Source organism: Thunnus thynnus, chromosome 9, assembly GCF_963924715.1.
Source record: "Thunnus thynnus chromosome 9, fThuThy2.1, whole genome shotgun sequence".
NCBI lineage: Eukaryota > Metazoa > Chordata > Actinopteri > Scombriformes > Scombridae > Thunnus > Thunnus thynnus.
Genome location: NC_089525.1, coordinates 7,090,205 through 7,106,613, shown reverse-complemented (window position 1 = coordinate 7,106,613; position 16,409 = coordinate 7,090,205). Strand labels below are relative to the sequence as shown.

Below are 16,409 nucleotides of genomic sequence, written 5' to 3'. Positions count from 1 at the left end.
AAAGAGTTTACAGATGAAATATTTGCTATTAATGCATAAAAATGTTTCAGGAAAATAAAAATATGGCGATTCTTTTGATGCATTTTGATACAATGAAGTATAAAGATAACACTTAGGTAAAAAGCAACAACAGGAAAACCTACTGTACAGAGTATTTATTATCCTAATTATTATTATTGTAATTTTTTACTTTTTCCAGTCAGAAACCATGTTTACATAAGTATGAAGAGCACTAACTGTAGCCTGTGGGGCTAAACTGGAGGAAGTTCAACCCAAGTCGTATTCTGTATAGGCATACATGCCTCTTAAATGACTAAATATGACCTTTTTATACACTAAATAATATCAGCAATACATTATACACAAAAGCACGTCTTTACCATAAGACACTGAACACATCACATCACCCTAACATAAAACCTGTCACCATCAGGCAGGCTTAGTTAGATTGTGTTCAAATTGTAATCTGCAGCAGATTACTGATTATTCATTCTTCAAACATGCTTTATCAGTGAGCGTAACTTTGTGTGTGAACTGTCAGAGCTCTGCTGCCGCTACCAGTCTATACACGCATGAATTCCTCCTTCCTCCCTCCCACCTCCTCCCCCTCCTCCTCCTTCTCCTCCTCCTCTCATTCCTATTCTTCTCATACCTTTCCTTCCTTTCCCTCCCCTTCTGTCTCTTCCCTCTCCTCTCATAGCTCTCTCTGTCTCACTTCAGACTGATGTGCTGAATCTTGTCAGAGTAAATTCCTCGTCTGTGGCAGAAACCCAGGAAGAACTTTCCAGAAGGCCTTGACTTTTCTGTTTTCCATTTCTGGGAAGCACAGTGGTGGGTTTATGCTTCAGAGCTCTGTAGTTAGTGTCCCGAACTAACTTTTCTCACTGCTTTATTATGAATATCGTCACGTTAGTCACCTACAATAGTAAATTAAAGGTGGATAAAGACAAAGTATTGTCTTCACACAGTAACAACCACTAATACTATTTTTAAAAATGACTTTAAGCATGAATTAATTCATGTCTTTTATAGACTCTGTCATAATTTACATCACCCTAATGAATAAAAACAGTTCACCCAAAAAAGGGTGAGGCATAAGATACCAGTTAAAGTTGGCACAGAGACTGGCATTTCACGCTTGACATGAGCCAGTTCCCTTAATTTTAATGCCTATTTAAATATCCATACAGGTTTAACATTCAGGATAAACTCTGTGCTCCATTAGAGACATTATTCAAACAGTAAAATACTGTGGATTTGGTTGAGCCTGATTGTAAATGTGACTAAGCTCTCTTAACTTCCCTTGAGCATATAAAGTTTTCCTTTAAACAAATGAAAATCCCGCGTAGGCCAAGTTGTGGATTTGCATTTAAGTGTTAAAAGAAGGACTAGACAATGATGTCATTGAATGGCAGAGAGCAAGATCTGACAGACAAGCGGTGGAGCAGAAATCATTTTTACAACTGTTTTAAATCAAGAAACAGACACTGAATAAAAAAAAGGGAAGTGCTCATTAAGGAGTTACTTACTGTAACACTCCACTGAAAAGCAGCAGTGCCACTCCCAGCATCACAGATGGGTGTGGTCATAGGTGTGCTTTGTTGCACCTGTAAACACCCCCAACAGTGACATCACGGAGTCCTGAAGTGCACTTGTACATCACTGTAAAACTAGAGGTCAGCATAAAAAACAATTCTCAAGGGATGTCAAGTTATTCTTTAACTGATTAATGTTCCCCAAGTAAAGGCCACATCCCATAACAGATTTCTATAATAGTGTATATTTTGCAGTTGCCATATTTTGACAGCCTTTTCAAGATTTCTATATTATTACTTAGGTAACAGTGATATGTTTATTTAACTATTATTTTAATTATTAGTTAATGTATTGATTGAATAATGTTTTAGTTAATTGGTTAAAAAACAAACAAGAGTAAAAAATGGCCATCACAAGCTCTGAGAGTGCAGGGTGACGTCTTCAAATGTTTCGTCTGCCCCACGGTCAAGAAGACGTTCAATTTGCTGTGGTGCAAAGCTTTCACAACTGTGGTGAACTTTGACTTTGATAGGCTTTTTTTACAGAATAAACTTTGATATGTCACAGTAAGAAAAACACAGGTGTTGCTGAATTCCATTTAGCTGCTTCGGTTTCAGGGTCCTGGTAATGCAAATGCTGGCTCATTGTCACACCGTCATGTCTTACTGGGATACTTGAATAGAACAGAGCCATTATTAATGTTATTAGCAACACCTGTGCTTTTCCTACTGTGCAAGTGAAAAAGGCATACAGCAAGCTCTCCGACAGTGCTAACCTTTAAAGGAAACAGAGCTGGATAGTCTAAAATGGAGAAAGCTGTATTAGCTGTGTCACATCATGCACTTTTATCTGGTTTGTGACTCAGCTAGTTAGCTCGACGGTTAGATGTCTGCTTTTAAGGAGAACCTAGTTAGATTCTTCCAACTGAACTCTCTCCATACTCATGAGTTAGTAGGAGTACGCTGTATCATCCACATATTATAGCATTCCCGTGAGTCACTTTCTGGTCTGACTGGGCACGAGCAGAGACGACAAAATTAACGAGAGTCAGAGAGAATGTCAAACAAACACAGTCTGTACATGTCCTAACACAAGGTCTAATCAGGCAACAATTGAAAACACCTGTGTGGGTGGGTTGTGGGTGTGCAGGGTCTTTAATTACCTATGTCAAGTCACCTATATTAGCTTAATATTACAGTGTCTCATTGGGATTCACAGGCCCACAACACCATCACTTTCTGAACAGATCAAGCTCTCTAAGGAAATTCTCAGCAAATGGAAAACCAAATAAAAAATCATTAGAACACAAAAAATAAGAGTCATCGCTCCAAGTTTTCTTTCTCTAATAAATGTAGAGGTCAGCGAATCAGTTTCTCAGCTGTGTCTGTCTTGTTTGTTGTTGCTAATATACTAATCTTGTAACATTACTGTTATAGAATAACGACTTAGATTATTTTGCCTTAAGTACAGTTTTAACAAACAACTGATAATTAAATGATTAATAAAATGTGGCCACATGTTAAATTGAAACTAAGCAACACAGTTGATAATTTGTCTTCCTGAGTGAATACAGTGACAGAAGGACCTTGGATTTTGTTGGTGCCTAACCGGAGCTGCAAGCTGACAACTGGCTCATGTGATAAGGCTGATAGTATGTCAACAAGCCAAATAAGCTGCTGGCCAATTCACTATTGTTGGCTGTTTATCTGCCCCTCAGTAACGTGTGTGAAACAGACATTGATAGCATGAAATTGAGGCAGAGACAGAGCCGCAGACAGGCGCTTATTAAGGAACGAGACGGTCAGACAGAGAGAGTAAGACAGAAAAATTGAAAGACTGACCATTGTGCTGTTTTGGCAGGATGCAATAAATGCTTTAAACACATGCTTCTATGACTCATAAGACAAACACACACACACACACACACACACACACACACATAGAAACACACAGCCAACATTGTGTGCAAAGTATAGCTGCCATTCATGTAAATAATCTTTAGAAATGTAAATGTACATATATGCTTGTTTATGGTGTGGTGTCCAATTGTGAACCTATCCTTTAAGGCTGACATGAAGCTAACATTTTATAGCTCAGTGCACGACATTAAAGCTACTAGCAACTTTGCAATTTTTTATACCCAGAAATCCTGTAAGTTGATGTCAGTAAATATTTTTCCTCCATAATGATATAATGTGCAGGATTCTCCTAAAAAAACAAAACAATGTATAGACTCATACAAAAATAATCCTTCTCAATCATCACCCTCTAGAAGTGTGTGGCTGTGTATTTATCTGCCCTCTGTTTGTATTTTTATTATTTTTTAACATTATTCTTTTCTTATTATTTTGCTGTGTTAAGGATGCTTCTGGGCGGTAACCTTTGGGCAGTGGGTGTGTAGCAGGGCCAACTTTGAATGCTTAGCCGCTAGTCAGTGACTAGCTGCAAGTCAGTTAACAAATCCTGCATAATATACCTTTAATGTGCTTTCAAGTGATGTCAAATCATTTTTCTATAGGTCTGCAATATGTTGCAACTTGGCCAACTCACTTGTTTTATAGCCGACATGCTTTATCAAAATTAAAAGTTAGAAGAAGGCAGTTATTTTGGCTAGTAACAAGGTCCTCCAGGCTAGCAAGATAGCTAACGTGTGGTTTTTGGCTATTTTAGTACAGCAGCAAATTGAATGCTATCTTATCAAACAAGTGTTTTAAACTTGTACTTGTGGTTCACAGATTTGTGTGAAATTCACTATATTGGCTGAAGTACACAGTTTTCTGGAAATTACACTTGAAAGGTTGTCGTACATATCTGGACTGGAAATGAATATCATTATGTGCGATGCTTTGTCTCAGTCACTATTTCTGTATATCTGTGCAATAACACTGTATTCACATGTTTATTTGCCTTTATTGGACAGTGAGCAGCTAAGAGGCAGACAGGAAACAAGGGGAGAGAGAGATGGGTACTGGGGCTACTGGTGCGCTCCCTGTATTTACATGTGCTTCCTATCTTCAAAAAGTCTTAAAATATCCACAAGACTCTTTGAGAAGTGTGCTCTCTTTGAAGTTGTTGGCAGGAGTCGACTGAACCAACATGTTGATTTTCAATTTCCCATATTTAATCATCCAGAAAGGTGTTCATATGATCTTTTCTGGTAGGTGTAAACCATGAATTTGACTTGATTTGTTTTTGGTTTAGTTTTTGTGCTGAGCCAGTGCTGGTGACTCCAGCTTTGCTCATCTCAGTTCTGGAAAATGAGACATCTGTCTCCACCTCAGCCCCAAGCTATGAGTTAGGAAGCTAACACGAGTGAATTATTGAATAAAATCTCACCCCATGCTTGCCGATTGAGCTTATATTTAGAAATGTTTCTCAGCTGATGTAGCCAAACTCATGAAATGACAGCAAGATGGGCTGGTGGTTAGTGAAGTCATCCCCTTGACCAGAATCTGATGTGATTAATGGATGTGGATGTCGGTTGGTATAAAAGGATTGTGAAAGGGTTAAGGAATGTTCATCTTATGCTGTTTCCACAGTGTGGGATTTCAGCACCAACATTTGGATCTGCAGCATTGACTGTGGCCTGTTAGTACCTGTCAATCAACGTGAAATCTTGGCGTGGGTAGATTGTGACGCCACCTGCAGTTTGATATGATTTGTCATCTTCTTGTTTTTTCTGCCCCCTTTTCATCTGAGAAGTTCAGCCTTTGCAGTTACGCCACAGACTCTGCTAGATATTTGGAAGGATGTGAGTAAAAAACTTTTACAGCAGCTCACTAACTATTCACAATCACCAGAGAGAGGTGAGTGGCTGTCCTTGACTTTCCTCTGTTGTAAAGTTAGGAAAATCACAACTTTCGTGAGTTGGATTAATGCCCTTTTCCTCCTCTTTCATTGCCATCTTTTTTTGCTCCTTCCTCCACCTTCCATATCCTCTCCCCTCATCACTCCCTCCCCCTCATCCTAGCACCTTTTAAGAGAAGAACTCATTCACTTTTTCACCCTAAAACCCCAGCAAACCGGAATTTATTCTACTCTTACATCAACACACCGGCGAGGTATTAAAAGCATGGGAGGATGTGCCAGCACATCCGGTGTTTGTGAGCAGGTTTGACCTCTGATTTTCACTACAGTACAGCGCAGTCATGCTGCATAAAAGAGTGGGAGGGGAAAGGAATGCTGGTGACCGGCCACTTCTAGAGTTGATTTTTGCAAACTTGCTGAACACAAACTATTTAGTGACGTGCTGGCCTTTCATCCAGGCGAATGAAACTCCCACTGTTGTTGGTAACTTAACACTTCTCCCATTCTTCCAGGTCTTTCAGGCTGTCCATTCTGATTCTTAACTACACCTACGGCGTCTCATAGGAGGAACCAATCAGACTTTAAAAAACAGGTTTAGGGTATTTCCTCTCAGCTGACGGCAAGAAAAACTCCCTTTAGTTTGCTTTTGATGAAAATTTTCAAACTAGATGTGTGTGTGTGAGCGCATGTAAGATAGTTTATAAAAATATAAGAGAGCAGGAAAGAGTGTGCGTGTGTGTTTTAATGTGGTCTTACGCAGGTCAAAAGGCAAAAGATTGGAGTGGCAGATTGATGATGTGTAAATATGAAATGCAACTCTGCCGTGACTATCAGTGTGTACATGTGTGAGAGTGTGCGTGTGTGTGTGGTTTTACACAGGTCCTCTGGAGAACAATACACTCTGTCCCTAGACCACACCCATCTTAAAGCGCCCCTCCACCCCTCTCATTTTAACCCACTTGTCCTTATTTGGTCGTGCTGCCAGCTCAGCAGATGATTGGTCGAGGAAGAAAAAAACATTATGATTGAGACACACACCTGTGCAGGCTTGCACACACACACATACACACACCCCCCAATCTTGTTCTCACCATCTCCCGTGTTCACACACAGATACCCTGTTACACAATGACACATCCTCTTTATTTATTGATAGAGTGTGATTGTCTACTGTCACTAAAGAGAATGCCCACGGTTGTTAATGAAACTGAATCACGCTACTTTAAGTATATAATTAAATATTTATCTTTATTTCGTGCTCATGCATGCAGTGTTTTAGCTTGAAACGAAGCTGGAGTTGTGTTCAAATTCAGCTTGAAATGACATAAAAAAACGACACACCTCAGGCACCTGTCTTGTCTAGACATGCACTCCATAAAAATCGTCTGCAAAAACACACACACACACACACACACACTGCATACCTGCATCTGACACACTACTATCTTTCAATCTGTATGTTCCCTATAAACCTGCAGGAGGTTTACCAGGAAAAACTGGGACACTGACTGTCCGCATGGGCATCCCAGACCTCTTAAATGTGACACATGCAGAATTTTCAAGGAAGTGGTTTATCAGTAATTTGAGGAAGTCGGTCAGTTATCACAGAAAGAAATTTGCGTCTGCGTCTTTTCCTCTAGGCCACACACATTTTATGGTCATGGATTCTGCAGCAAGTTCTATTCACCAATCTGTGGCTCTGGTAGTGAATTTCAGAAACATGTTTTTGTGGGCTAAAGATATTCTTCTCTCATGATTTGTTCATGGCTCTTCTTTATAGTGATAAACAGTCTGAAAACAAATGATCAAATACCTAAAAAGAGTAAAATATGACACATTCTTATCTAATCCTGTAAAGTGAGATACTTAATTTCCTGAACAACAGCGGCCTCTGGCTGGCACAGACAGACAATAGACAAACAAGAGGCTTATAATGTGTTTGTCACATATACTTTATTACACAGATATAGAAACAGGTACACTCTCTCTACAGATTTGTCACGTTTTTGTATTAATGGATTTTATTTTTAGCTAAGAGAGATCTTGCTGTGGTTCCCGGTGTGTCTGGTTCATTCAGCGGGCTCTCCTGCAGACTCCAGCTCAGATAAGATGGTTCTGGATGGCACAGAGAGGAAAAGTTACTGTGTCTATAGTGTCTACATGAAAAGAATTGATCTGTGTTCATTTGTCTTTTGTTTGTTTGTCCATCCATCACATCTGCTATCTCAAATGGGACTTTGATGAAAGTTTGGGAGGTAATATGTTGCACCAAAGCTCAAATGGCAATTTTTAAAATGGCACAGATTTGCCCAAAGTTGCTAAAAATGCAAATAAATATTAAAATCATCAAAGTATGAATGATTAAATAAATACCTACAATTATGATCAGATTCTTGTCTTAAAGAACACTTCCGATGACACGTTTCTTATCGATTATCTGAAGACGACACATTTATTAATCTGTCATACTATAATTCTCTCCTCCTCACCTTTGCTCCTCGGTCAGATCGAACTCAGCCAGCGCTCGCGTCGCCAGTCTCGGTGTTGCCCGCAGACAGAAGGAGGCGGACAGCTGAACCAGCTCCACGGCTCTCTGGGGAGAGCCATCGCTGCGACACGCTGACAGGAAGTCCTCCAACAGCTCGTCACTGGAGAATCGCACAGCGGAGAACAGATAGACGGCTCAGCCAACATGATGCTACATTTGTGTTATATCTGAGGTGCTAAAAGTGATGTTTAACCTGCTGGAACATCCACATCTATAGTCAACTGCATTAATGGATTGAAGGCCTAAATATTTGTATGAATATGACTAATTCGATGTTTATTACCTCGTGTTACTGACATGTTTAGTGTTTATGTCGACATCTTCTGTCATTACAAGTTGGAGACGTTGAAGCCAACAAAAACAATTCCTTCTTTCCTACTCCAGATGGATTTTCATATATAAAATGATGAACATGTTCCTACGTTAGAGAACTGAATTGACTATGATCTATCTGTGTAACTGCACTTCATGTATAAACTTACAAAGGAACTCTGTTATTTGTTTTGAAGAGCTGCAGCATCTCCCTGTGTGGATAAAAGAAAAAGAGAAGAGAGAGAGAGGAAGTCAGATACTTTTCACTTTAACAGCATCTGGCAGAGAGTAAAATCTCTCCTGTAAATTGACAGACAGACAGACAGATAAAAAGCTGTTTCTCTCACCAGGCCTGTTGGATCTTGTTGGCTCGCAGCAGCAGGGAGGTGATGTGTGAGAGGGAGGAGGCGCTCCACTCCAGACCAGGCCTCATTCTGTTGACTTCATACGCACTCTTTACATCCAGAGCGCACACTGCGAAAGACTCCTGAACCTGCAGATGCACATTCATAAACACTGTCGGGTTGAAATATTCATCTCATATGCTTTGTTAAATGGTGGAGAACTGAAAATGAGTTTAGGTGCTCATGTGCATGCTGCGTGTTAGCCTCGCTGACCTCAGGACTGTGTTTGTCTCTGGCCATCAGGGTGAGCAGCTCCTCGATCAGATCTGGCTTATTATCATGACCCAGGGACCGAATATCTGGAATAGAGGAAGAGTGCAACAGATTTAGAAAATAGAGAATTAAGAGTTAGACACTACTGATTTGAGATCCAGTCTTTGCATATTTCATACAGTTTACACCAGTTTTTTAATCCCTAACTAAAGACTTCTTTCAAATCAACATGTCTTTAACTGGAGGTCACACTCAATCAAATTAGATGCCAGTTATCTTTTAACACACCTTTCCACACACTGGGCAGCAGGTCCAGGCGACTGTCTGTGTCCAGAGCCCGCAGCAGGTCTCTCACTCCCTGAGAGTTTGGGTAGTACAACTAGAGACACAGCACACAATGAAAAGAACTGTCAATTTCCAAAAAACAATGATACACACTCAATTATTTTACTTTCTCCTGGAGAAATTAATAGAAAATTAATTGATAACTGTCCTGTTTTGCCAACATGTTCCCATTAACACCTGTCTAATTTCCAATGTTGTGTTTTTGGCTTGTTCTGCTGCCTCCAAGTGGCCACATCTGCCAAATGTGTTCTGAGAGTGCAGATGCAGTGAATGAAGAGTTTTGCAAATTTTTTTCTGTTTTGCAAATATAAACACTGTTTTGATGTTTGTCTCACAGCACATTGTTTCTAATAATGCATCAACACATTGGAGAAAAACTGAAATGCAGCTTTAAAAGGCCGAGAGTGGTAACCTGTGAAATGTACATAGAAACTAGATGATTTATGCATTGTAGAAGAAGAAAATACTGCAGAAAGACTTGATATATGTACTGACCGAGGGAATGAGCTTCCTGTACCACTTTAACACCATGTCAATGTGCTCCATCATACACAAGAGGTTGAAGAAGCGACCACTGCAAATGAGAAATGTCCAGTTACACAAGACAAAAACACAGAAATTCATACGATTTATTTGTAATAAAAGCTTTGTACTAGAACCTGGCACCCTCAGCCCTGGAAGTAGAGGCACAGGTGTTGTTTTTACTCACTAGTATATACTCTGTTGGTAGGAATCTCCCAGCATCCTCCAGTTGTCCCCTACTTCCACTAGACTCTGCACTTTATAACCCAGCTCTAAATCCTTACTGTCCAGACACTGTGATGACAAACGTTGGCAGAGAGAAACACAGGTCAGGTGGGTGAACAGATGGACTTATTAAACTATTTATTGGCTAGTGGGGATTAGAACTAATTGAACAAAGCTGTCAAAAACAGCTCATATCTGACTGAATATAACTAATGAACAGAATAACAGGAAACTGACTGATTGAAGTGGATGTTAAGTACAAGATGTGATTCATATTTTAACACAAACACGTGGATTCAATAAATAAACTATTTAAGACTCCTTTCAACTTCTAAATAAAGGACTCACTCTGCAGAAACATATATGTGATGAATATTTATGTAACACAAGCAATAACAAAATGACTTACTATTCTCATGGCGCTACAGAAGAACAGAACTGATGAAAAAGAGATGGAGAGAAAATACAAGGTAAATATTTAAAACCAAATCTCAATGTATAATTCATGTGTTTTCATATATTTTATCTAAATAAGGGAGACATACATCCCAAGTCTGTACTATCAAGTTTTTACACACATCCTCCCCCACATACCGTCATCAGGGTCCTGGCAGGTGAAGCTGGTTCCTGCCAGCTCCGCCATCACTTCCTGTAAAACGTCAGCGTTGCTCTGACCAGACGAGGCTGAAGGGGAGACAAAAACTGCTTAATATGACTCGGCACAAAAACGACAGCACCAGAGTCTGTGAAGTGTAACATCAACCTCCGCTACTGTGTGTACCTGCTTTGTAAAAGACCGCCAGGATGTGGTTATAGGAGGCCAGGCTGGGAGCTGAAAACACACACACACACATTAACAACTGTTATCGCAGAGATACACATGGAGAAAAAAAACACCTGCTGGACATAGGACAATACAACTTGTAAACAAAACCCCATAATGGTGATGAAACACATGAATGCTGGCATGATTCCTACTAGAAACAGTCTGGGTGGACAGCTTTGTACCGTACCGTGTACCACAGTGTGTGTGTGTGTGTGTGTGTGTGTGTGTGTATAGTTACCTATCCCCAGAGCCTTCATCTCACTCAGAGTGTGTAGAGTTTGTGTTTTGGCCAAAGAGCCACAGCGTCTCAGGGCTTTCAGAACACTGTTAAAGGTCAGCAGGTTGGGCTGAACTTTCTGTTGACTCATCTGGGTCAACAACTCCTACAGACGGATACAAACACAATGTGTCAAATGATTTCACGACAGCTGACTGGTCTGAGTTATCACTTCTGGACCCAAAGATCTGCTCCTAATATAAATGTGCTATCTGTAGCTCTGTGAGAAAAAGCATTGTGGTGTAAAAGGGTCTTACGGTGATGAGGTCCCATTTCTCGTTGTATGTATCTCGGACTTCTGGAGCTGCTGAGATCAGAGCGTTGAAGATGTGGACGTCGGCTGGAGACAGAAGGTCAGGTTAGTAGATATCAGCTTGTAATACACAGACTTCAATATGGACTGAAAGTGGTTTGAACCAATAATTTTAGGTTTTTAGTTTCAAATGACCTGCACGCTGTATGTTGTTTTAACAACTGTTAAAGCACTGAACAAAAAAAACTGTATGTTATCTCATGACTTAAAGCTAAATTTCTACTGCAAATTTGCCTTTAAATTGATGTTTAAAGGCACCAAATGACTTAATTCATCTACCTTCTGTCTCTCTTACAACTCACCTGTCAGTCTGTTGTTAAGCATGTCTGTGTACGTGCTGAAGGCCTTCGCATAGGCTCCATGCTGGAAAATCAATCAAGAATTGATCAAAATGATCATTTTACTGCACACTGCACCTTCCTGACAAGCACACTAACAGCAAGCAGTAATGAAGCTGGTCATACCTTCACCATGCCTCTGATCAGAGCAGAGTAACATCGTGTATCTCTCTCCGGCAGCAGGCTGAAGATCCTCTCTGCGTTGTTGTTTTCTTTCCAGGTGGACTTGAGAAAGTCTGTTGCCCGACGAACCCTCCCTCTCCTCCTCTTCACCTCCTCTCCCGACTCCTCCTGAACACACAAAAGCAAACATACAAATCCGTAACCTTAAAAATGATCTCTCAAGTCTCTTGTACTTGTGGCCATGATCTGAGATGAATCTGAGATGACCCACCGTGTCCTCCGTCTGTGGTTCCCCTTCCTGGACAGGGTCTCTGTCACAATAGAGACAGATCAGGTCCAGCAGGTCATGGGATGTTTCCATGGAGACTGCTGTGCCTGGAGGAATTGAATTGTAGAGACACAGGTGATGTAGTAGAATTACAGTGACAGCAATAAGAGAGATAATACGTGTGTGTGTGTGTATGTGTGTGTGTGTGTGTGTGTGTGTGTGTGTGTGTGTGTGCGTGCTCACCAGCTTGCAGCAGTTGATCGTACATGTCAACTGCAGCTGTAACTTTCCTCAAGCTGATTCGTTCCTTCAGCGCCTCCTCGCTCACCTCCTCGAGAAGCAGCGACACAGTGTCTGGCATCAGACACTACACACACACACACACACACACACACACACACACACACACACACACACACACACACACACACACACACACACACACACACACACACACACACACACACACACACACACACACACACACACACACACACACACACACACACGACAACCAATCAAGATTGAGATTTTCCAGCCTGTTTCTCCTCACTAAAGTTCCCATCTACATTCATACGGTACATGTACATGTGTGCATGTGTGTGTGTTTCTTACTGGTATATGTGGTTCTGCAAAGTCTTTAGTGAAGAACCTGGGGTTGTTGTTGACAAAGTATTTGGCTGCAGATCTGCCGGACTCCTGAGAGAGAGAGTACAGCTTCTGCAGAGAGAGAGAGAGAGAGAGAGAGAGATCATGTAAAAGATATCTATATTACAGTAACTACACTAGAAAGGAATCTCTTTACAGTCATTATGAGCACAACAGTGATCTGTGCTGTTGAACTTACACAGTCTTATTTGCATTTCATGTTTCAATTGTTGTTCATGTTGTTTTTGGCCACTTTTTGATATGTTCTCAACATGATTATCATCATAAAGGAAAGCAGGCATCAAAACAATAATAGTAGAAGTCAATAAAATAAACTAGAAATGAATGTCAAAGTGTAGAGCTTTCTTACAGCAGACATTTTCACTTCATAGAAGAACAAATCACACTGAAGGCAGATCTGTTCCATTTAAATGCCCCAGTAAGTCACATCAGTGAGACAACGAACACAATAACAAGGCCCAGAAACAGGCAGATACACATAGAATGCAGCCATAATTAGTGTTATTAATTACACCTGTGCTACATCCAAATGGCTACTATTAAAAACACCTGTTTCAACTTTCCTCTTTTTGATCACGCGGTAAAAAGAAAAGTGGCTCCAACTTCAAGCGAGTTGGGAAAGTATGAAAAATGTAGGCAAAGTTTTGAAAAAAATGTATTTTATAAAGAATATCTCTAATGCACACAGAATATATCTTATATGTCTGTATAAGGTACCTTCAAATAAAACGGCCATATCAAAAACTTAAATAAAATAAAAACCAAAGAAAAACTTTCAAACCATCTTTAAAAATGTAACTGTTTAACTGAATTGAAATAAAAATTAAATTAAAGAAAAGTAAATGCATCATGAAAAAACCTCCCAATATAATATGTAACAACTCAGTGGGCCTGATATAGGCCAATATGAGCGCCAGAGACTGATGTGAGAGTTAAAAAGACAGCTGAGTAATGTCATATCAGTGTAAATCTTAGGATGTTTTTGACGTACAAACTCAGCAGAGGTCCTGGGAGAGAGGTAAGGATCATCCTGGAACTGGTAGGGATAAGCTGTAGGATCCTGGAGGGTAAAAGAAAACAGATAAACCACTGAGCTGCTTCATATTAACACTGACAGAGTGATCAGAATGACGTGAGGGAGCTCTCACCCTGCTGACAGTGGAAGCCAGAGCCTCCAGCACCGCCTCCTTGCTCCTGTTCAGTAAGAGATCACATTCATTCAGGATCTTGTTTCAAGATATTTATGCAAAGAAAATACTTGCAGACTTGATTTGGGAGGTCTGGTTCAAAGAGGTTTATCTGACTACCAGACCACCTGACTGTATGTCTATGACACTTCAAAACCTGATGTACAGTAACAGGAATACGGATGCATACCATGTTTTCTTCCTGGGGATGACAATAGTCTCTGTAGATTCTGCAACACCATTGAGAAAAAAGTGTGATTTAAATTTCACTGATATATTACACTCATAAATAACATCTGATGTAATGGATGTCCTCAGAAGAATCCAATGATTTAAAGGACACAGCTGCTATTTTTCAAATTGTCAAGAGATCCCATGAAAGGACTAAAACCAACACTGCAATAGCTGCAACTAACGATTATTTTCATCATTGATTAATCTGCCGATTATTTTCATGACTAATCGATTTTTTGTTTTGTCTACAAAATATTGAAAAATTGTGAAAAAAATGGCATTCCCAGTTTCTCAGAGCCCAGGTTTACTTGTTTTGTCTGACCATCAGTCCAAAACCAAGAGATTTTTAATTTACTGTCATGAATGACAAAGAAAAGCTGCAAATCCTGTCATCTGAGAAGCTGAAATGAGAGAAATATTTGGCTTTTTTTGCTTGAAAAAGAACAGAAGCCGTTATTTGATTATCAAAATAGTTGCCATTTAATTTTCTGTCAACTGACTAATCTACTAATCGTTGCAGCTCCACAGTAGTCGACCTCTTCAATACTTCCCTAAACTGTCTGTGGCTCTCAGCCCATTCATTCCTACTGAAGATGTAAATCTTTAACAAAGGATCACAGAATATATAGTTTTATTTAGAACATGCTAAGACAGCTCAATTAAAACAGCTGGGCACACACAAATCACACACAAATCACACAAATATAATTAGTAGTGCTTTTGTTGGGGATTATTTTTAGCCATAGTTTAATACACATTATTCGGAATAGCTCAGCCAGTGCAACAGCTCGGCTCTTTGATGTGTTTTTAAGATTTGGTATCCTACATTAATTGCATATATTATGACTCTTGACACAAGGATGAGTAAATATGGACTTTCTTTATATTTGGAAGAAGTTTACAGTTTCTCACACCAGTACTGTCTCTACTGACAAGTGTTTTAATCATGGTAACAACCGTCCTTCCTTACCTTTAATAGCTTCTTCAGCTTGTTGTCGCAGAGCTGGAGTCCAACCAAAACTCCTGGAAAAAAAGAATCAACGATGAACTAAACAGAAGTACGTTTTATAAAAGACAACCTCTTGATTGACAGGCGTCTGTTAGGCTGTATTAATTCATAGAGCCCATTGTTGCACACACAGTATCTACAGCACATTTACACACTACACAATCATTCATATACACCAGTTACGCTTCAGAAAAAATCTGATTCATGGATGACAATTATTGCAAGTGTAAAAATGAAACAGGAGTGGTTGCATAGGCCACTGCCAGAATATCCCCAACTGTGCTTACAGGAGACTGATCTCTAACACCAGGTATGTCCAACTAAAATTGTGGACTTGCACTGACAGGCTTTAGTGGCACTTCAAGGGTTGTTCTCCACCACTGGAAGTCAGACAAAACCAGATTTTGCTGAATAGTTAAAATTAATGACAGACATTGTCTGTTTTAAATCTCTAATCACAAGGACTAATAGCCTAATTACCAGGGAAGGTTTAATAAAGTTTGGTCCAAATTTCTGATGTATATAAATGGAAGGAACCTAACAGGAAGTAAATACTCCTACAATTTGTTTTCTTGTTGTTTTTTTTAAAGGAAATGTGCCACCCCATTTTATTGATACATAGTACCCCGTTAATTTCATTTTTTATTCTTCATTTGTCTCCACGGTTTACTGTTTTTTCTTATTGTACTAGTAGCTAATTTTGTTTGCCCAGATTTATTTGGTTTTGTTTTCCTCTGTTTGTTCTGTTACTTATAGTTCATTAATTTACTGTAATAAGTGGTCTTGTGTTTCATTATGTTTTTTATATTGGAAAACTTCCTAAAAAAACTTTCATTACAGAAATGACACACTGTATGAAATCTCTGAGGTGCATTTTACACGCCGAATTGAACTTGAAACATGCTGTAAACATTTTCTGCAGTTATGTCAGTGAGCTTCATTCAGACATGACCTCCTGTCAGAGGACTCGTACAGAAAACAAACGAAACAATAATACAGCAGACTGAATAATATTCTGGTCAAACAAACACATTTAAAGCTCTTCTTACCTGTGACCCCACAACTGCTGGATGTTATTGAGCAGAAACCGGCTGTTTTTCTGGATGTAATGCCCTCCGTGCCTCCCTGCAGCCGCCATGTTGCTACAAACTAAAGGCTTCTGGGAGGAAGAAACCATTTGGACTAAAAGACGGGGGGGATAAAGTAATAATAATAATTTATCTTATGAAGAAATACTACGCTTTTACACACTT

At 39.7% G+C, this 16,409-nt stretch overlaps 1 protein-coding gene across 1 annotated transcript; it reads right to left on the bottom strand.

Moving 5' to 3' along the window:
* Positions 1-7,277: 7,277 nt before the first annotated feature.
* ptcd3 (pentatricopeptide repeat domain 3) lies at positions 7,278-16,336 on the bottom strand. The gene is made up of 23 exons (XM_067598585.1): positions 16,206-16,336; positions 15,118-15,170; positions 14,104-14,143; positions 13,875-13,920; positions 13,718-13,786; positions 12,673-12,777; positions 12,301-12,424; positions 12,061-12,164; positions 11,793-11,957; positions 11,631-11,691; positions 11,273-11,355; positions 10,977-11,121; positions 10,694-10,744; positions 10,507-10,596; positions 10,322-10,350; positions 9,875-9,981; positions 9,661-9,739; positions 9,109-9,199; positions 8,821-8,906; positions 8,551-8,696; positions 8,374-8,415; positions 7,833-7,991; positions 7,278-7,458 (listed from the first exon to the last, which is right to left on the bottom strand). Exons 1-23 carry the CDS (start codon positions 16,331-16,333, stop codon positions 7,413-7,415), a joined length of 2,049 nt encoding a protein of 682 aa, XP_067454686.1. The 5' UTR covers positions 16,334-16,336; the 3' UTR covers positions 7,278-7,412.
* Positions 16,337-16,409: the final 73 nt, after the last annotated feature.